Source organism: Pelecanus crispus, chromosome 5 (genome assembly GCF_030463565.1).
Source record: "Pelecanus crispus isolate bPelCri1 chromosome 5, bPelCri1.pri, whole genome shotgun sequence".
In the NCBI taxonomy this organism is placed as follows: Eukaryota; Metazoa; Chordata; class Aves; order Pelecaniformes; family Pelecanidae; genus Pelecanus; species Pelecanus crispus.
This window is the reverse complement of record NC_134647.1, coordinates 53650753-53671877: the sequence shown is the minus strand read 5'-3', so window position 1 is coordinate 53671877 and position 21125 is coordinate 53650753. Positions and strand designations below refer to the sequence as shown.

The window sequence follows — 21125 nt, the reverse complement described above, 5'->3', positions numbered from 1 at the left end:
GCTGGGGCCAACATCCCGGACAGTCGGATGCGCCTCGTGTCCGCCTGTCTGCCCGCAGAAGGGGCATTGCCCCCCATTCCCTGTGGGATCAGGGGGGGCGATACCGGAGAAGGAGGCGGAGGAAAGGGTGTGACGGGGCGCTCTAATCTCCGCATGTGATCTAACCGGGCTGGAAGGGGTTTGACGAACAATTAACAATCCTCCGGCTCAGCTGCTGGTTCCCGAAATAGCTCTGGCAGGAGGAGGAGGGCGGACGGGCTGGCAGACAAAGGTGGCCTCTCCGCCAGCAAGCTGCAGCCGGCAGCGCGGCCGGCGAGCCGAGGAGGCAGCCCCGGAGGCCGAGCAGCGGGGAGCCCGTGGCCCCACCTGGAAAGGAAAACAATGCGAGATAAAAGCAGCTCGGGGCAGGAAGCAGCTTGTGGTACAAATAATAATTGCAGAGGGCTGCGCACACCGCCGGGTGTTTTGGAGGCGTTTAAATCCGCCTTCGACAGCGGGCAGAGGAGGCTGGCGCCGGGAAGCTCGTCGGGGATTCGCGCGGCTGCATCTTGGCCCGGAGCGGTGTGGGCTGCTGGGGCTGCGTGCCGGCTGCCTGCATCCCCAGCTACGGCAGCAAAACCCCGGCTGGGGTCCTCTCGTCCCCCGCAGCCCATGCGGCGACGGCATGGCTGGGGGCCGTACCGGCACGACCATCTGGCGCGCAGCGCGGCTGCCCCGACCTGCAGCGCTGGGGCTGAGGATGTGGTTAGCGAGATCCTGTTTCGACAGCGGCGCCGGTCCCCGTCCCCACCCCCCCCACACCAGCTCCTCGCTGTCACCAAATGTGCGGCCCAGGCCCCAGGGGGAAGCTAGCTAGAGCAAAGAGGTGGAAAACCCTCCGGGTAGGGCAGACGGTGAAATTAGGGTCTCCTCAAAGCACAGGCTGAAGTCATCCATCACTTCTCTTGGCTGTCCCAGCACCGCCGCAGTGCATCGTCCCCTCTCTCTTTGATCCAGACCAGGAGTCATGAGTTAGACCCTTCCCTGGAAGAAGATGGGAACGAAACAGCCAGACCTCCCTCACCACCAGTGGGGTTGGGGCAAAAGCCTTCACCCCAACAGCTGCCTGCAGCGAAAACGGAGCTTCAGGACAGCCAAAACCCCGGAGAGATCCAGGCACGTCCCCAGAGATTGCTGAGAGAAGCAAAACAGGACAAGGAGGAACATTTCCAAATGCACATTCATCTGCAGCCTGAGTTCATTTCTAGATGGGAATAACAAACATCCAAATTGTGAGGGACCCATGCAGTGCTCAGGAGGAGGAGGAAGCTTGTTTGGGGTTTGTTTTTTTTTTTTAATTCAGAAAAATCAATGATTTGCATGGATGCGGTCTGGACCTGCCGCAATTGGATATCAGTAACTAATCCCCCAGGGTTCCCAACTGCTCTGGTTTATCCGTGCTTGGAGATAAGGTCAGAAGAGCTGGGAAACATCCCAAAACACAGCCAAGAGCACTAACGGCTAGTCGCTGCCTAATGAAAACCAAACACAGTGCACAAGTGAAACAAATACAAACAAATCAATACAAACCTAAACCCAAAGGAGAGGAAGCAGCTCCCTCGGCTTCTGAGAGCACCAAAACATCCTCCCCTGAAACCACAGCAGGGTGTGAGCCTGCAGCACAGCCGTGTACTAGAAAGCAAAGGGGGTTTGCAGGATTAAAAATCCCCTTCCCGTCAGCACAGATGATAGTGTAGATACCCCAGGCAGGCAGGACTCCCTCCTACGTGTTTTGTTTTTTTTTTTTTCCACTGGTGACCTGGGATTCCCCCTTTTCCCCCTGCACAAATGACTTAAAATTTCCCTTCCCTTACTTTGAGCCAGTGGCTTGGGATTTCCCTGCCCTCCCCTAGAGACCTGTGACCCGGACCCCTTGTCCATCAGAAATCCTGCTACTCCTCCAGCAGCCTCTCCAAACACAAAGAGAGGGAAAAAAAATCCCACACCCAGCTATCAGCTTCTTCAGGCAGCCATTTCCCTTGGAAAAATGTGGCCCCATATCTTTCAGTGTTTTATGGAACTGGTTTGTGTTTCCTGGGGAAAAAGTGCATTTATTTGTCCGGGGTTTCCTATCAGACAACACTTCTATTGTAGTCCACCTTCCTGTATGGTTTTTTTCCCTCTCTGATAGGCCTGTAGTGGGTCCTGTGCCATTTCCAAAGACTGAGGCTGCCTTTTGTCCGGGGGCAAAAGAAGCAGGACAGCCCTGGGATGCAGCCCAGCAGATGACCCTCCGGCTGCCCAGCAAAGCCTGTGCTTTTCACTGGAGTGATTTGCTCCCCAGCAAACTCTTTGCTGAAGAAGGTGGCAGCCTCGGTGGCATTCACCCGCGGCCCAGCACGGGGTTAAACATCTCAAATTAATCGTGTGAACTCCGCATGGAGCCAACCAAAGTCACAGTTCAGCAAACCGCAGGGTAGATAGCCTGCCCAAAGGAGTCTCGGCCTAATTATTTTTTTTTCTCTCCCTGTATCTCAATGTCACCTTGCTTTTAGCTGGCAGGAAAATGACGACTGCAGCCCTCTGCACATCCCAGAGCGCAGATGTGTCCTCTGTGTGACTGCTTCCTGCTTAGGCATGAGGGGGAGGTTGCACAATGATGCTCCCAAGTCATGGAGCAGTTACCCTAGGAGAGGCTGCCTGCTCCGCTCCCTGCTAACGAAAGGGGGGACCGGGGTCTTGGGACTTGCCAGCAAAGCACACCACACAGAGTGCTTCTTAAAAATCAAAAGGCATGCCAGGAGGGAACCTTCTGGGTCCTCAGAGTAGCAACCACCGACGAGAGCAGCAAGGGCAGAGCAGATCCTCTCTGTGTCGAATCCCTCCTCCCACCATCAAGGGAAACTGCAAAATAAAATGTCTGTGCCTGCCAGCAGGCATGGACTCCCCCTGCTCCTTCTGATCTGTGCCCCTTCCCTCTTGTAGGGACCTTCCTTTGGCCACCTCGTCCTTCAGCTGGCTCGTGAGGCTGACTACATGATGGAGCCCAGAGCCCTGGCCAGGTCATCCATGGACATGGGGATAACGAGGAATGCTTACGGGGTAAGGCTGCTGGGGAAAAGTTCCTTCTCATTTCACCCACCTAAAAAAGTAACAAGGACTCTAGCAGTTCAGCACCTCGCTACTCATGTAATTTAATCTCTTCCTGGGTCCAGGTAAGCTCTCAGCATCCCTGGCATCCTGTGGCAGGCCCTCCCAGAGGTTCACCCTGCAGAAAGTAATGCCACATTTGTTCAATTTCATTTCCCATTTTCATCTTTATTAAATAACCGATTGCTCATGCACTACAAAGAGGAAAATTAATTTTCTCCAAAACAACCCTTATTCTGAACAGTCATCCCGCATCCTACCATGAATTATCACCTTGCATTTGCTCATTTACTCCATACTTGATTGCATCTTTACCTTTTTCGTCCGGTTGCCCAGTCAGGGATTGCAGTCTCTGCTGCACACAGGTCTTGCGCTGTTACAAACCCACCCAAGGGTACAGCTACAGCACGAAACCAGCTCTCGTTAGACAACAGAGAGCCCGCAAGAGACAGCAACAGGAAGAAAGCCACGACCACAGGAAAAGCTTCGGTCGGGCTTCACTCCTTCCCAGACAACTGCAAGCCCAAGGAAACCCGCTCCATCAGCTCTGCGGCACACAGAGCTGGCTGTAACTCTGCTGCTTCACCTCCCCCTTCGCTGACCAGGCAGCCGTTGCCTCTGTGGCAATGCCATCGCATGGTTGAGGCCTCGTGTCATCTGCCCCCCTTGTGCTTCACAGTGAAGTCACCACAGATTTGTAAAAATGGTGCTCAGGAAAACTAGTTACAAATGCAGACGGGCCACGAGTGGGTAGGATTTGATGTAAACCCTCGGGATTTGATATAAACCCTCACTGCCCACCACAACACTGAATATTTAGCAACAGACTAGTGTTTAGTATCAAGTTATCACTGCCTTAATCCTCCTCTTACAACCACCATTGAAAATCTTCAACAACTTTCACTAAAAATGCAAACGAGGATGAAAAACACCGAAGCATTTGAAACCCACTTTATCACTTCTTCCTTTAGCTGTAAAACCTTTTCTGGGGGGAAAAAAAAATCCCCTATACTTTTACAAATCCAAATTAAAACCAATCCAGCCTGAGAGGAAAAGCCATCTCTTCCACGCCAAATACATATTCTTTGCACCAGGCTAGTATGGGATCACACACACACCCCTCTGCGTGTACACACACGCCACAAAAATTTTCCTGATAAAAGTTTCAGTGAGCCCAGTTCTTTCCTGCAGACGGTTGGGATTTTGACGAGTTGGCGCTTTTCAGCACAGAAGTGTTTAATCAGATCTTTCCTGACCAGTTCTGCAGCTGTGCGCCATGTGCCGAGCACTCCTCTCCCAGGGAGGAATTGGTTAGCCGAGCACGCCGAAAAGCTACCAAAACACTCCCCAGTGCTTCCAGACCAAAAAATCAGAGCTTCCCACAAGAAACGGCAAAAATGCCCCCATTCTAAAAAATACATAGCAGCGTGGTTGGAGTGGCTTTCATGTGAAAATCTAAATCATTTACTGCATCACATAAATTAATTTCCAGCGTCAAAGAAAAGGCTGTCTCTTTTATTCCTGGAAAGTTTGCAACTTCCCTACATTTCAGCAGCGCCTCCTTATTTTCAGCCCTCAACAGCTCTGCGAAGCTTTACACTTTTTTGCAAATGCATAAAACCCATTTTCTACAAAGTGACGTGAATAAAACGTGCATATAATCTATTAAAGGATTTCTGAATTTCCTAGCTGGTAGCTTGCAGAGGCTATGGGAGCTTTTCCCTTTTTCATTCCCAGCGTAGTGAAGGTTTCAGGGGATGCTTTGCGAGAGCGAGCCGAACTGCGCAGCCTCGGTGCACCAAAAGGAGAGCACTGCAAACTGCCCCTGATAGACTTTCATGACTGTTTGAACAAATCTAACCCCAATAACCTTCGGTGCGCTGCTCAGGATACACCATGTCTTTAAGCACCCTAACTACTACAATCAAATCCCTCGGAGGCTCTGGAAACAGAGCAACGAGGCTACAACACACCCCGAGCTGCTGGCCGGCTGCTTCAGGGGGGCATCCCCGCTGAGGGTGTATGTTCGGATGGGCAAGTTATGGTGCCTTGCACTTCGCGGAACAACCTGCCACCTCCGAGCCCATTTGCAATATGCGAGTCATTAAGGCACACCGCATCAGGAAATGCTGTCCCTGCAGAGCATAGCCGCACATGAAGGAGAGCCAGCATGGGTACCCAGGAGTTACCAGGCCTCTGCTAGGACACTGTCGGCAGGAGGAAACCAGAATTGCTGAGCAGCTCCAGCCCAACCCAAGCTCTCATTCCCCTGCTTGGGAACACACTGGTTTTCCTCCTCTATCCCAGCAAGAATCCCAAAGCTGCCAGAGCAGAAGACGAGGGCTGCAGCACAGCACGGGGAACGGCGGCAACGGGGAAGGCGGGAGCTCTGAAAAATGTGAAGCACAAATGGAAATCACAGGAGGATTGTGAGGTTTTGGGGAATACAAGGTCTTTGGGGGACAGGGACAGACATAACTGGCCCGGTGCCTCCTCAGCACTCTCTTTTTTCCTGGAGGGACCCCCCAGTGCTCAGCATAAGCCCATTTCGCAGGGACACCCTGAAACCTGCCGGCGTGGGAAACAAGCCATCCAAGGTGCAGCAGGGAAGGGCAGGCAAACACAAACCCTAAAGCTGCCGCCTGTTGCACCACACCGGGCAAGCTGCAGCTTCCCAGGCGTGGGGCTGGCCAGAGCAGGAGGCGGCTTTCTCACCCTGCAAATGCAGAAACCGGTTTTACATGTGCCACAGCCTTTCCACCCCACACTCATGAGTAAAGCTGCTGCGATTGCAAAAGCCAGGTATCCAGTTCACATGCTGAGGAGGCATCTCTGCAGATGGTTTTTGTGCCTGTTCCCTCAGTGAACCAGCAATGCCTTTGCTAGGGATGCTGGACCAGAGCCACATTCGGAAAGCACAGGCAGCGACATGCACTGTGGTCAAGAGGAGAAAGACTTGGGGGATTACTCCCAGCCAAGCCTCTGCAAAATCGACCATCGTGCCTGCCTGTCCCATGGGAGTAAGGCAGGGACATCCCCCACCCAGAATGCTGTGCAGAGAGAGTTCAGCCATGGCATATATGGGAACATCCCCTAGCACTCCATGGGCACCATTCCCCTCCTGCCAGCTTTTCTAAGCCCAGGGCTATCTGTGCTCACAGCTGAAAGAGGATACTAAGGAGCCCAGAGATTTAAGAGGGGGGAGTGACGCAGCAGTGGACCCTTACCCTGGGATGGACAAAAGCCAAGAGCCAAAGGACTAGTGGGTCCTCACCCTGGGATGGACAAAAGCCAAGAGCCAAAGGGCTGTTCTCACCCCACAGAAGGGAGGAGGAAGGAAGCGGTGCCTGTTCATTCCCGGGGCAGGAAGGGTAGCGGGAGCAGAGCAGACTGGCTGTCGCTCGCCCCTTCTTCCTCCCTCCCCGGGCGGGAACGCAGCCTGGCCGAACCGCTCCTGCCAGACACCCTGGCAAGGACCATGGCCCGGCAGCCAGGACAGGACGTGCCTGCTCAGTGCCGAGAAGCCGGCACGAAGGAAACGCGGCGGCGAAGGACACTATGCCTCCGAGCGCCAAAGGGGTGCGCGGGGCCCAGAGGGCCGCAGGTTCCCCAGGCCTGGAAAAGCCCTCAGGAAGAGCCGGGACGGTCCCGCTTCCCCGCGGCGCACCCCTCCTGGGGGCCGCTCCCCGCCCGCCAGCGGACCGGGGGGCCCCCGGGGGGCCCCCACCGACCCCCGGCAGCCCCCGGAGCCGGCGGTCCCGCCGAGGCGGCGCCGCTCCCTCAGCCGGCCGCCATGGCGGCGCGCGACCCGGCCGGCGAGCGCGGCGTCACCCGTGAGCCCGCCCCCACCGCCGGCGCTGTGCGCAGGCGCGCGGCACGCGGCGGCGAGGGCGGGGCGTTGGGGGGCGAAGGGGCGTGGCGGCGGGGGGCGTGGCGCGTGGCGGGCGGCGCGCGGCGGCCGGGGCGCGCGGCGGCGGCAGCGCCAGCGCCATGTCGATGGAGGACCCCTTCTTCGTGGTGAAGGGGTGAGCGCCGACGCTGGGGAGAAACCCCGCGCCGCGGAGGCTGTGGGGGGCCGGGGAGGGGGCCGGGAGCGCCCCCGGGCGCAGGGGGGCTGGGCTCGGCCGCCCCGCAGCGGGGGAGGCCCAGGGGGTGGGGGGTGCGCGGCGGTCGGGGGTCTCTGGAGGCGGCCGGGGCGGGGGAAAATGGCGCCCACGTCCCCCGGCTTCTGCCGCTGGGGCGGCCCCGGGCCCGGGCCGGGCCGTGCTGGGGTGCCCGGCGTCGACGACCGGGCGCGGAAAGCTGCGGGGCGAGGCGCTGTGCCGGCCAGGTGCCGGGCCGCGCTCGGGCCTCCCCGCACCAAGCCCTCCCCGCTCTGCGGGCCGAGGAAACCCCCGGAGCGAGCTTTGTAGGCGCACCCCCGGGTACAGGGGCGGGCGGGGAAGCGGGAGGTGCAGCGCGGCCTTGGCTGCAGGTGCGGCTCCGGGAGCGCTGGCCCAGCCTGGGGACAGCCTGCCCGGATGTCCCCGCCGTCGGAGCGAGGCGGCAGCGGCTTGGGAAATGTCGCCCTGCAGCAGGCAGAGCAGGCCTGGCTGGCTCGTGGGTGGCATCCCCAAGAGGCCGGGGCCGTGGTGTCCGGGTGGAAAGCTGGAGAAGAGCAGGGACCAAGCTGGGGAAGAAAGTGTAGCATGGACGGTGGTCGTGGGAGGAAGCAAGCAGAGATCAGCCTGAACAAAGGCAAACACAAACCAAAGATGGTTGAGGCAGGAGGAAAAGACAATTGTAATTAATAGGGTGAAAGCACCCTACGGTGCTCTAAGCTCTGGTCCCTCTAACCCTGGGGCCAGCTTCAGCTTCTACTGCAGGCCGGTCTCCTGCTCTGTATCACGCTGAAACAGCACTCAGGAGCAGCGGAGGTGCTCGTAGGGGAACGGTGGAGAAAGCCATGTGAGCGCAAGAGGTGTGGGAAGGGATGCTGGTGCAGCCAGGGAAAGTGAATCACTTTGCCAGGTTGAACTGGTGCTAAGGGGAAAAAATACAAGTCGCCGTGGGTGGGGAGCGGCCATCCTGTCAAACTTTCCAGAGAGGTTCCAGCGCCATGCAGGGAAGGGCTGGGAGGGGAGAGAGGACGTGCTGCCACTCCCAGCGTTAATTATTACCTGGCAGGTTGGGGTGAAAGGGTCTGGTGGAGGCCGTGCACATTGCATTCAGTTTGCTTTCCTGGAGTTTGTAACACCTCCCATCGGAGGATATCCAGCTGTGCTTTAAATTCCTGCTTCTGGTTACTTCCCCAAGTATGCCCAGATGAAAAAAAAACCCTAAAACTTTTGCTAGCAAGTAGTGGAGGGAACAAAGCTTGCTGGATCCTCAGTGTGGGCTGCTGACTTTAGGGCACTAGATGTGGCACACTCAGAGCCGTAGGCGTGCAAGAAGAGGAGGAACACACGTCAGGGTGCCGAGAGACTGCAGCTTCAACAACAAAGTTGAGTACTTCAGGCCGTGGTGTAACATAGAGCTGCAGTCCTGGCACCCCATCCTCGGCTTCCCCTGCTGATAACCTACTTTCCTTCACTGGGGATAAGCACCTGCATCTTGTGGATGCTGTGTGCAAGCTCTTGGGCTCGTGGTGGCCCCTTTAACACCAGCAAAATCTGGTCTCGTCTGTGTCCCTCGTCGTGGCTCCTTGTGAACCTGGGGGAGTGGTTCACAGCTCAGGACCGCAGAGTTTGTAAATACAGATAAACATGATGGACCGTGACCTGAACTCACAGACCTGCTTGCCCCAAACCGTCAAAGCAGCGTTCAGTGCTGTCAGCAAAGCTGTCTTCCCGTGCTGTGAATGCGCTTGTCTCCAAAAAGCTTAGAGCAGCAGAAAAGACTTCTGATCCCTAAGCCAGTGTAGTAGAGCTGTGTATTTTTTAAATGCTGAATTAAAATAAACAGTGCTGTACCCAACAGTCTGCCTGGCTGTATTGTGGGGGCAGTTCCTGTAATTCTGTGTGCCCTTGGGGTATCTTACATAGGTAGTCAAGAGTCTTCAGAGGAAAGCTGCTGAGAGGAATGCAAACATTAATTGCCAAAGAGCAGCCTTCTTCAGACACTCTGCCCTAGCTTGCCTGTGTGACACTTGACAGAAACCTCCCCTAAAGAAATAGGTCCCTTCATTAACAGCTGACCTGTAAGTTATTGCACAGCACTTTGTGGTGCAACAAGAGACGGGATTGTCCAGCGGGTAGGGCAAATCCTTATTTTACAAAATAAACTAAAAATGTTTGAAGGAGAAAGTTTGGGAGAAAGCTGTGCTTCCCTGCTCAGCTGGACACAGGGCTGTGCTGCTGTGACTGCTGCAGAGGAATTGATGATAATCTCTTTGCTTCTCTTCAATCACCCTGGCTGCAGGGAGGTGCAGAAAGCAGTGAACACCGCCCAGGGGCTCTTCCAGAGGTGGACGGAGCTCTTGCAAGATCCCTCCATCGCCACAAGAGAAGAAATTGACTGGACCACTAATGAGCTCAGGAATAACCTGCGGAGCATTGAGTGGGACCTGGAAGACTTGGATGAAACAATTAATATCCTTTCTGTGGTCCTCTGGAGGTAGAGACTTGTGGTTCCCAAGTTGTACTAAATAGCCAAATACCGGTACTTGTCAGTAGTTACTTTTCGCAGAAATCAGGAGTATTTGGGATTGAATTTTGCATTTACATCGGCTTTTGTCAAACTGCAAATGAGAAATCCAAGGCAAATGTATTCAGCAAAAGGATTTTCCTTTTGCCTTTTTGTTTGCCTTTTGACAAGGTATATTCTAAGATGCTTTGTTCTAGAAAGCCTATTGTGTTGTATGAATTTGTATTTCTGCGTAGTCAGACATACTCTAGGCTGGCTTCCAGAACAACTCCTTTTCCCTTGTGTTCATCTGAACACTCCTGAAAGCACTGCGCAGCATCAGAGAACCAAAAAAATGCAAGAGAGAAACCTCTTGTGTATGTATTGCATAGAACCGTTTTTTCCTCCACCGTTTCGTACTTTGTTAATCAAATTTTGGGAAAAGGCACAGTGGAATGGCCACTTGGTAGATCCCCACTGCAGCATGCTCGGGGGCTGTGTTTCTGTATGTGTACCCAACACTGCTAACAGGGAGTCCTTGACTTGCTGCCTACGCATTGTTGAGGCAAACCCACGGAAATTCAACCTCGATGCGACAGAGCTGGGTATCAGGAAAGCCTTCATCACGAGCACACGGCAGGTGGTCAGGGTAAGGAGCATGGGCTTGCGATGGGAGCTTGGGGAATGCAGGGGGAGTGATTTTGTCATAAAAAAAAAAGGCAAGCTTGTGGCCATTTCTGTGCTGAACTGGAGAGCAGAGAATAAACCTGCCACCTGTTCTCTCTCAGGCTTCCTCCTCTTCCCTGTGCGCTCCCTCCTGGGGCTGCCCAGATGGGTTTGGGGTTGTGAGGGTGCAGGTACCCCATGGCATACCCTTCTTTTCTGCTGCTGTCCCTTTAAGTCTTCACACCTCTCTTGCAACAGCAAGCCTAGGAACCTATAGTAACTGAGGAGGAAGAGTAAAGACCCCACTGTGATGCAGGGGAGGCTGGAACCTCCCTTCAGAGTTGAAGGAAATTGCAACTGTCCTGTGCTTTTGTAGCGCTAGTTTTCAAAAAAGAGTCCACTTTGAACACTGACAGATGCTTAAAGCCTAGTGTTATTGACGTGGTGACTTCAACTTCCTACCGCTACAAAAGAGTCCAAACAACTGCTAGATTTATTTTTAACTTGAGGGAGTTGTTTGTTTTTTTTTTTTTAGTTTAAGCTCACACTTCAGACGCAAAAAGAGGATTTTTACAACTTGGTGGTGATAAATAGAGAAGAAACATCTTCACTGCCTGGTAACAAGCTGCTAGTTAGGAAGTTTTGTCCCTATTAATAGCTACACTGAGCGTAGCTTAGTTTCTGCTGCCCCTCGTGACTCTGATGTTCCTGCTTCACGAAATGCATTGCTGTGGCTGGCAGCAAGCTTGTTACCCTACCTGCAGCCCTGTGGTCTGGATGCAGTTCCTAAGGCTTGCTGCCTGGGAACTGATCCCGAAACCACGCTGGCCCTAGAGAGCAGACATGTGCTCGCGGCCTTGCCCTCAGTGTAGTCCACTCCCAAACGGGCAGGATCAGGCAAGCTCGCTCTATGGTCCTCTTTTCCTGGCTGAAAACTGCTGGCTAATGGGTTTTGGAGCAGCGTCTCTTACTGTTAAATGAAATTCGTTAGTGGCATTATGCAGCTGACTTCCAGTTTCCATGGGGGAATTCCTGATGCACAGCAGCATGTGCATTAGCTGGTGAGAAGTAATCAAGTGGGATCTGGTGCTCTTACGTGATGTATTACATGTCTCTGAACAGTAAAACATACCTAAATGTTCTGGTGACATCAGAACCGTGCTGGTGGATCAACCTCTGCTAGATCATATTGGCTACTTGCTAATCTACCCTATAAGAGCTAGACTACTTTACGTTGTGATGGGGAGCCTTCTGTGGCTAGCGATCTTCTACAGGAACTCAACAGCAAAACTTAATTGATAAAAGAGAAAACATAGGCACAGTCAGAGAGGTTGGCCACAGGACAGGAAATCTATCTCGTCCTATGCAGTATAAAACCAGATGCAAATGGGGATAAAGTGCCGGGGGTTACAGGCTTCCGAGACCTTGAAGACCATGACTCTTCCATACAGTCTATCAATGGGAACGTTAGTTTTAATATTATACAAATCAAAGTGTTGCTGGCTGTAGTGGAGCAAAATGAGTAGTCAATAAAGAATATTTTCAAAATATCCCATTGCCATTGATTCTAGTATTAGTAAAATGATGAACTGTGAGGAAGCTTTCTACAGTATCCTTCCAGACTCTTCAATACTGTACTGTTTCAAAGAAAATCTCCCTTCCCTCGCTCCCCCTGAAGAAGCCTTGCTGCATATAGACAGCCCTGTAGCACCCTGAAACTGCCTGTCACCTCAAATCCAACACTCACATACTTCTTCTTTTGTTGAACAAACAGGAAATGAAGGATCAGATGTCGAACTCCTCCATGCAAGCACTGGCTGAAAGGAAAACCAGGCAGGTGAGAACCAGAAATGGGCAAGTTAAGTGGATGCAGTGGTTGTTTGGTACTTTACGGAGTGAGGAGGATTTATCAGTTCTAGCAGCTGTTGTCTTAAGGTATGCGTTAGGTGAAACTTCCGTTTTCACTTATTCCGAGGCCCCACATCGTATAGCATCGATCAGAACTGCGTAAAAGCTGTAATTACAATATATATCCTGTCTGTAGTTCATCCCCTTAAAAACCTTTGTTCTGGGAAGGCGCTTGCATGCTGCAGCAAAGCTGTGTGTTTGAACCACGTTTGTTTTGCTGACCTGAGAGATCCAGTTCTCACAGGCACATTGCTGCCACCCTCTTCCAAGCTTGTCTCTCAAAGCAGTAAGTCAGCACTCGCCATCTGTCTCTCTCTTCAGATCTGGGTGCGTACAACTGTCAGTGTTGCATCATCCTGCGGAAAGGGGAATCTCCCTCCTCCTCGGGGGGAACAGACTTAGAATCCATGTCAGTGAATGTAATCTTGTGCTCTGCTGTATTTAGGAGCCAAGGTGCTGCAATATCCTTTCACACAGCTGCCTTTTGTAATAGTTAGCCATGTAAGAAGATGGAAGAAGCTCAGGGAGTCTCAGGTTGTCTGCACTTGTAATCTAAGGAAGAGAAATAGACGTGGCGTGTGCTCCTCCCTGGCTGACAGGGAGGCTGTAAGGAGATCTCAGAGCTGACTTCCAGAGCTGCCTCCGTAAAAGTTGGTGTGTGCTTCATACAATTCACTTACCTGGCTGCATCAGTCTTGCCACTTGTGGCAAAAATGACGAACTGCAACAAGCTACTGAGAAGCACAGAGCTGATTCCTGAGCTTGTTATGGGGTTAATTGACGTGCTTGGCAAACACTTGAAGAAGCAAAGTCCTTTACACACTTGCTCAAACAAGTCTGTAGCTGTCTCTGTGTTTTGCTGCTTTCCTTTGCGCGAAGTTCCTGCTAGCTGCAGGAGACCGTATGGCCCAGCTCACATGGCAACATCTGGTCAGGAAAACTGACTTCCCCTTGCTGCCTTCCTCTCCCTTCCCCAGCCCCTCGCCTTCTCTCCAGACCGCAAAGTTTGTGCGAGGCTGGGCTGCAGCAGCTTTTCCAGTGTGCCTCTGTGTCCGAGAGGGTGGCTGGTGACAACCTGACCCTCACTAGCTGAGGCTGGCAGACAGAGGCCTTTCTTTTGAAGGTGCATCAAAACTAGTGCACCGTGTTTAATAAGCAGTAGCTGTGCTTGCCACGAACTGGAGAGAACCAGGAGCTTGCTTAGTGTCTCAGGGGCACAACCAAGCCAGGTGTCCTGCTGGCTTCCTGCACAGTCGGTCCGTTGGTTTTCTTCACCTGTCCTTGAACCTTGTAAGGCAGATGAACTGTAGAGGCAGTCTCTCTCAGTAGAGGCCGGAGCAGCCTAAAAGGTCAGTCTCACTGTTCTTTGCAAATACTCAGTCATCCCCTCCTAGCCACAACCAGAAGCTGCAAGACGGTTTCGTTACGAGTCGGCCTTGCCTCCACACTGGTGAGCAGAGCTCCCTAACCTGTTCATAGTGCTGCAGGGTGCAGCTCCTCACCTAGGGGCCACGTTCATTCCCCAGTATCTGTTGCTCATGTTAGTCCTGTCCCAGGGACGAGACTCACTCAGCTGGAAAGCCACATCTCTGCTGGCTTTGTGCAAGCTTCTCCATTCAGGTTGTAGAGCAGGTAGCAAGCGTAATCTTGTGTGCTGGCAACTGAACAGTATGCCAGAGGAACAGGTAGCCTGAATCAAAGAACATGACCATACAACACTGCTGTGGTTAGATATTGCACTGTTTTACTGTCAGCTCAGCTGGTTAAGGTCTTTATCCAGACCCTCTTAAGCCCCTGTCATTAGTAGCACAGTGTTCAGTTTGAGCTATACATCTGTTAACACAATATATCTGGATGCTTCCCAGCTTACATGTTGTAGCACACAGTGCTGCCTCTTGAGCAGATCTTTGCTAGTCTTTTGTGCTGTGCAGACCTCCTGCATACACTGTCTGTCAGTCGTACTCCAGCTCTCCTGGTGCTGGAGAGGCATTTTGGCATTGTGTTGTTCTAGTTTGTGACAGCACTCGGGCTGAGTAGCAATAGAGCAGAAGGAAAAGGATGCTGTACGTGTGTGTACGGGAGTATTGCCTCATCTGCCTTCCCACTACACTCTGTAGATGGGCTGTGAGCAGACATAAGGGTGTTGCTAAGGGCTCTCTGCATCTGTTTAGGCGCTCCTGGGAGAAAGTGGGAGTCAGAGTTGGAGCTCTGGACCTGACAAATACAGCCGTCTGGACCGGGAGCTGCAATTAGCAAATTCACACTTCATCGAGGAGCAGCAAGCTCAACAACAGGTAAGGCAGCTGGCACCATGCAGACTAAATAGCTTTGCTTGCCAAATGGGTGCTGGGGGGATGAGGTACAGGCTGCAAGAGCCAAAAAAAAAAAAAAAAAAAATCCAGTGCTTGGCTCGTCTAGATCCAGGAGCCTGACAGCCCTCCCCTTTGCTTGCAGCATATACTTGTGCATGCGTTTCCTGTACAGCGCAGCTTTGGATGCATCTTGGAGCAGATACTTTAATGCTTGAGACTTGGGTCTTCTGCTCTGTGCAGAAGGCAAACATGATCTGGAAGCCGTAGTACACAAAGCTTTAATACTGCAAGGATTGCTGAAATCTTTGGAAAAGTAGGAACGTTGCAAACAGAAGAGAGCCTGTTTCTCTTACCCAGTTTCCCCTGGTTAAAAAAATGAGCTGATGTTTGCTGTTGTTTGTGTGCATCTTCATCAGAACAGGCTAGGAGCAGGAGCACATGCCTGCTTCCTTTTCCTGCCTTTGTCAACATGAAATTCGTGAGAAAGCCTGTGCGAGGATTTTGCAAGAATGCCTGGTGAGGTGCTTCCCTGCCACCGGGGGATTTCATCTGGAGAAGTGCCCGGGCAGCATGCAGACCCTCATCCAGCAGCCCACCCAAACACGAGCCTTTTAAACAGGCAGCTTCTCAGAGGTGGCAAACTCTGCTAAATCTCCTGACCCATGATGCCGCCCTGGCTTTCAGACGAGTTTTACCTAGTGACTCTAGGAAGATAAATAGATTCAGAAGTAGGTAACTAGGGTAAATCTAATCCTTAGTGTGTCTGTGCCCTGAAAATGACTTAAAACATTAGTAGACCTATTCCTTTGGCACATAGGGGCCAGGCTTGCTATTTTTAGCTGTAGAAGCTGCAACAGCCTTTTACTCACATTAATGCCTTGTTAGCTGCAACATGTTCCAGGTTGCATTTCCCAGGCACAGCATCAGCGTGGCTCCCTGGTGCCCACTGCTGTACCTGCTTCGGGCAGGGGGGCTTGCAGTGGTTTTGATGACCAGCCCCTGTGGCTTTCAAGAGTTGCCTTAGCAGTGGGTGCAGCAGGGAAGGGAGGGGGCATGGCTGAGCTGAGGCTGGATTTGCAGGCGTGTCTGGAGACTGCAGCCTGCTATGCCGCGGGGATGCCATGCTGGGGAGGCTTTCCTGTGGCTGTCACTTCTCCAGCATTTCTTAGGAACACGGTCCTCGTTCCTGGTGGCTTAGGTCTGTGCCCAGGCCCTGCAGCTGATGTTGGTTGAGCAGTGAGTGTCTGTCCACCGGCTCCGACCCAGCTGCAGGAGGCAGCAGACCTGTAATTGCCCATTTCCCTTCTCTTTGGCCCCAGTTGATTGTGGAGCAGCAAGATGAGCAGTTGGAGCTGGTCTCTGGCAGCATCGGGGTGCTGAAGAACATGTCCCAGCGCATTGGCGGGGAGCTGGAGGAGCAAGCAGTGTAAGTGCGAGACACAGTGCTGAAAACCCAGTATGGGGCTGGCTGCAACACAGCTGGAGGTCCTCGCACACATATCTCTGCCCCCGTTAGGGCCTTGAATTTACTAGTCCCTCAGGCAGCCTCTCCTAGCTGGCTTCTGATTTCAGGCAGTGGAAAGCATTCCTTACTACAGCCTGCAAGGGTCCAACCTCAGTCTCATTCATTTGAAAGCCTGCACCTAGGGCAGGCTTAGCTGCCAGTTTACCTTTCCTTCTTTCTCCTCCTTTTTAAACACTCTCCCCAAGGCACGCAGTTACACTCCTTGGCTTCAGACAGCCAGCAGTACCAAACAGATGAGGGAGGGAGGTGCTGTGTAATGGGGAGACTGGGTGCTTTCCCACTCCGCAAGGGTTTGTGCTGCCCCTGGGTAACTGCTTGACCCAGGAATTCTCAGTTCTGCCTTGCTGCTCTGAAACACGCAGCACAGAGCTACTATTCATAGTTAAAGCTAAAAATACCCCTCACCCACGCAAAGGGTTAAAGGGTAGCTCACAAAGTAATTTGCATCCATCCATTTACATATAAATTAGATTTCTTTCCCGGAGCATGTCCTTTGCAAACAAGTGCATAAAGTTTCCAGTTAATACAGGCTAACAGCTACCACTTCCAGAGAGGCTTGAAGGGTTCATGCCTAAAAACCCTCCTTGGCTGACAGAGACTGGAGGGCTATGTCCCTTGTGAAGTGATGTCGTCTATTGATGGAGAGGAGGAACTTTAAACCCACCTCCTGTATGAAGTCTTGCAGTGTGAGAGTTTTCTGCTCTCACGGAAGCAGTTTAGTGTGGTGTGTCCATTTCCAGATCATCATGTAAGCCACCAGTGCTTGCTAGACAGTAGCAGATAAGTACTGCAATGAGTTTTTTACAACTCTTTCTTCTTCCTCAGTGAGTGAAGGTTTAACAAGTGCTTTAGATCTCCAGATGAAGGAAGCTGTCCTTTGAAACGTGTTAAGCTTTAAAGTCTCACTGGCTGGAGACAATTGGATTGGTACCTTGATTCTGGACATGCTTGTTTCTCTTCAGATGGGTTCTTGGCATTGACAAAGTACAGCTTCAGGAAGGCTTTCAGATTCATTACAGTTGCTGTGTGGAGGAAGTAGAGGGGTAACTTCCATGCAGAGCTTAAAAAGCACAGTAAAAGCAATTGCAAGTCTCACTCCTGCTTGATACATGATTGGAACAAGATTTCAGCTTCAGCTGCAAGCTCTGAACAAGAAAAGAGATTTGAAGTGCAAGCTGGCACCTAGATCTATCTAACCAGCCTCTCTCAGATTATAAATGAGACTTTCCTCTTAAAAGGAGGCAAACCCACACTCCTCACCTTGCAGGGGTGTACAGAGCTCAGCCTCAAACACGCGGGGGGGGGGCCAGTCCAACAGGAGTCCCAAATTTCCCACTTTCCACCAAAGCAGAGCTGCTGCTTCAGCAGGTTGTTTTTTTTTTTCCCCCACCCTTGGGTACTTTCAGGAGACCGGGCCATGTTGCGTTTCTCTGCCAAGGTGTGATACACTAATCGTGTCAGTGTTCTGATCAGTGTGTGTGAGCGTGCTGAGAAATCCCGCAGGGATGCACTGCTTGCTGGTAAGTGCTGTGCTTCTCTGTCCCCAGGATGCTGGATGACTTCTCCCACGAATTAGACAGCACTCAGTCGCGGCTTGATAATGTCATGAAGAAGCTTGCCAAAGTGTCTCACATGACGAGTGGTAGGTCCTGGGAAGTGGGATCCAGTCCTGGAAAGGGAGAGACAAGCCCTTGGATCTTCGGGCTGGGACAATACATGCTCCCACCCACTGACAGCCATCCCAGATCCGAGCAGAGGGAAGGGAGCCGCTCTCAGTGCTTGAAGAGGGGGAAGACTTCCAAGCCCTGCAGCTGCTCCTGCCCAGACACTGCTTTGCAGCCTGTCCTTTGCCTTTGTTTTATTTGCAGATGCCTTTCTATTTATGCTGCTACTGCCGTAGTGGGAAAATCCCCCTATAGATTGTAGGAGGGGAAGCTCTGCAGTCTCCTGCTCTGCTGCAGTTTCCCAGGCTGCCTGTGGAACAAAAGCTTTCATGGTGCCATAAAACACTCGCCACTGTGTGTGGCTTCTCCTGCACCAAACGCTTGCCTGCTGCTAGCCCCTTCCCAAATCCCACCTGGCCTTGGGCTGCTGGCGCCTGTCAGTCAGATATATCTCTCGGCTGGCAGAGGAAAGAGGCAATTTCTGTGCCGGGGCGGCAGGGGGGGGAGGCTGAACCCATGAGAAAAGTCCTTATAAGGCTGTGCCTGAAGCTGGTGGGCTGGTGGGGCGCCGCAGGCAGAGCAAACAGGAAGCCCGGCGTGCCTGCCGGGAAGTCCCCCGCCGCCGGCTCGCCTCTCTGAGCGCTGGCGATGAGCCCAGCAGTCACCTCCTCCATTACCCCTCTCCCGTGGGTGCTCGGGTAGCTTGTGGAGGCAGCAGCGAGTTGGGAGGAGAAGCGTTCCTGCTCTGCAGGATTAAGCTGGCCGGGGGATTTTATGAGGTTGTGGAAATACGGCCCTAGAGAGACCATCCGCGTGCTGACAGCGCACTTCGGGCCATCAGTAGCCTGCTGGCAGCATGACCGCATGGCAAACCTTGCGTATCTCCCCTTTCCTCTGGGAAAACCGCTTCGATCATTGCAGAGTGCTTCTAAGACTTATGAACGAGCATTCCTGCTATCCCTGGCATCGCACGTGCTGGGGCTCACCAGGAGAGTTCTTCCTGGGGTAGCTGCTGTGCCCGGGGGTGGCAGCAGCCCTGCCCCCTCAGCTGTACCATCGGCTCGCAGGGGCTTTCTTGCTGCCATCTCAGATGCAGCCACGGACAGACAGGAGCTCTCAGAGGCGATGCAGCATTGAGCTCCTACTAGTACAGCGAAGAAAAGCTCCCCCCTGATTTTCCTTCCCTGTTAAAGCAGGAAGACTGACGCTTCCTTATCCTTCCAGATCGACGGCAGTGGTGTGCAATTATTGTCCTCTTCGTCATCTTGCTGGTGGTGCTCATCCTGTTTTTCGTCCTGTGATGGACTGAACTTCCTTGGACGCCCCCCTCCCCGCCCCCTCGCCTCCCGTAGCACGGGGAAATGAAACTCTTACCGTTTCCGTCCGCCCACAGAGGTCCCTGGCAAGAAAACCCACACCCAGCTCTCACCATGCTCCTCTGAGGACCGTGGCTCGGCTCTGCCCACATCTCACCTGGCCCCGGGGAGAGGGGGTGGAGGACTGGAGCTGCCTCCTCCCCCGGTGCACTGCGATCTGGACCTGGGCTCCAGGTCTGGACTGAGGCAGCTGGAGGGGGGCTTGACCCTTGCACTTCCACCCCGTGCAGGTAGGAGCCGGTTGCCGCGGTCCCGAGCTGCCTGCGGTCGGATGCGGACACAGAGCAGCAAGCCCTGGGGAGGATGGGCTGGGGGCGGGGGGAGGAATTAATTCACTGAGCATTACAAACCACATCGCCAGCCCGCGGGTGCTTGCCAGCCAAAAGCATTACCGGGAGGAGCGGTGGTGTGAAACCCCACACAGCCATGGTGAGGGAGGGGAGCCCTGGCCAAACTCCCCCCACCCCACACTGCCTCCTTCCTGTGGGCCGGCTCCGTGCTGCCGACTTAGTGCCGAGGTACCGCGGTGAGTCTGCAGCAGGGCATTCACATCCCCCTTGGCAGAAGCTTACATGCAGGTGAGCTGTAGGGCGCAGCGTCCCGCCATCGGCCGGCCAGGCACAATTAGAAACCCCAGAGCTTTAAATTTGGGTTGATGCACGCTGAAAGTGGGCAAACAACCGTTAGCCAGAGGGCAAGTTTCTTAAAGCTTTTAAAATTGCCTCCTTCGTTATACAAGCCTCTAAAGCTCATTGATGCTTTCTTTGCCCTTGTATAACTGTGTTACTGCTTCTGTTTAACAGCTGCTTCCCTTTGGCAAGTGATTTGTCAGGTCTAAAATAACTTATTTTTTTTAAGGAAAAAAAAAAACTTTAAACATTTTTTTGATGACTGTTTGAGCCACTTTCTTTCTGAGGTGCACGGCACGCATTATCAGAGGAATGGGGCTCCGTTATGTCTTCTAAGTGCATATGAACTTGTAAATAGGATGTCTTAATTTTTCCCAACCGCTATTTTTTGGACAACTCCATTGTAAGCCAAAAGGCAGGCGATTCAAAGCTAGGTCACGTTTCTGTATTACTTCTCGTCCTTTTGTTATCTTTAAGTTGTTTGTCACTCGCGTTGTCTCAGCAGTGTTGGATAGCCTAGTGTGTCCCTCGTACAATGAATTAGGAGTTAGCCAGGTGGGTGATACCAAAATGTGGTGAAGAAAGCTCACCCTGCCAGTATCACTGGGGAGAAACGCAGACAGGGGTTTTGTGCTGCAAACACCGATTGCAGGAAACGGGGTGACTCTTCAGGAAAGCAAAAACAATTTCGTACTAAAGTCTGCTCCCATATTTAAGTCACAAACACCAAAAGGCTCGGGACAGGCAGGCTTACGCCTCCCATCTGGGTCTCAGATGGGGCTGGGGGAGGAAGTTAATTGGTGCTGACGCTAAGACTTCTGCTGAAGTTGCAAATCGGCCCCCAAAAATCATCCTCCCCAAGCAGGAAGCTCACCACCAGACAGCTTTACCTCCGGGATGCTTAGCCCGGACTGAACACCTCCCCACTGGGTGTGTGGCTGCCTTCAAGCAGCTGCGTGACCGCCCGGCTCTGCCCCGCAGGCGCTGGCAGCTCCGTGCCTTCCGCAGCCGGGCCCGGGTGCCGGACGGGGGGGCGAGACCGAGCCGCCCTGCCATACCTGGGAGGGTGCTCTTGTCATTAACGCACACGTGCCCTTAGCACCAACCCGCACTAATTATTTCAGCAGTTGCTCTTTATCCTTGCAGAGCACCTCGTTTCTTTTGGTAACGCTGCAAGAAATAGGCGGTGTCTCCTTCCCAAGGCTGGCTATCGCAGTGTCTGCGCAGCTCCTTGGGCTTAATACCTCTCCAAGAGCAGGTTCCCGGGAGCGCAAGTCCAGCCAGGGAGCAGGGCTCGCCGTTGGCTGATACTT

General features: G+C 53.1%; 1 protein-coding gene across 2 annotated transcripts; it reads left to right on the top strand.

Moving 5' to 3' along the window:
- The first annotated feature begins 7119 nt into the window (after positions 1-7119).
- Positions 7120-19314, top strand: STX6 (syntaxin 6). 2 transcript variants are annotated; one of them, XM_075710072.1, is made up of 8 exons: positions 7120-7154; positions 9529-9698; positions 10287-10381; positions 12173-12235; positions 14478-14600; positions 15938-16044; positions 17691-17785; positions 19032-19314. In XM_075710072.1, exons 1-8 carry the CDS (start codon positions 7120-7122, stop codon positions 19106-19108), a joined length of 765 nt encoding a protein of 254 aa, XP_075566187.1. In that variant the 3' UTR covers positions 19109-19314. The 2 variants fall into 2 exon arrangements, with proteins under 2 accessions (XP_075566187.1, XP_075566188.1); XM_075710073.1 differs by lacking the exons at positions 17691-17785; positions 19032-19314 and adding an exon at positions 17106-17518 and having other exon boundaries at positions 7123-7154.
- The last annotated feature ends 1811 nt before the right edge of the window (positions 19315-21125 follow it).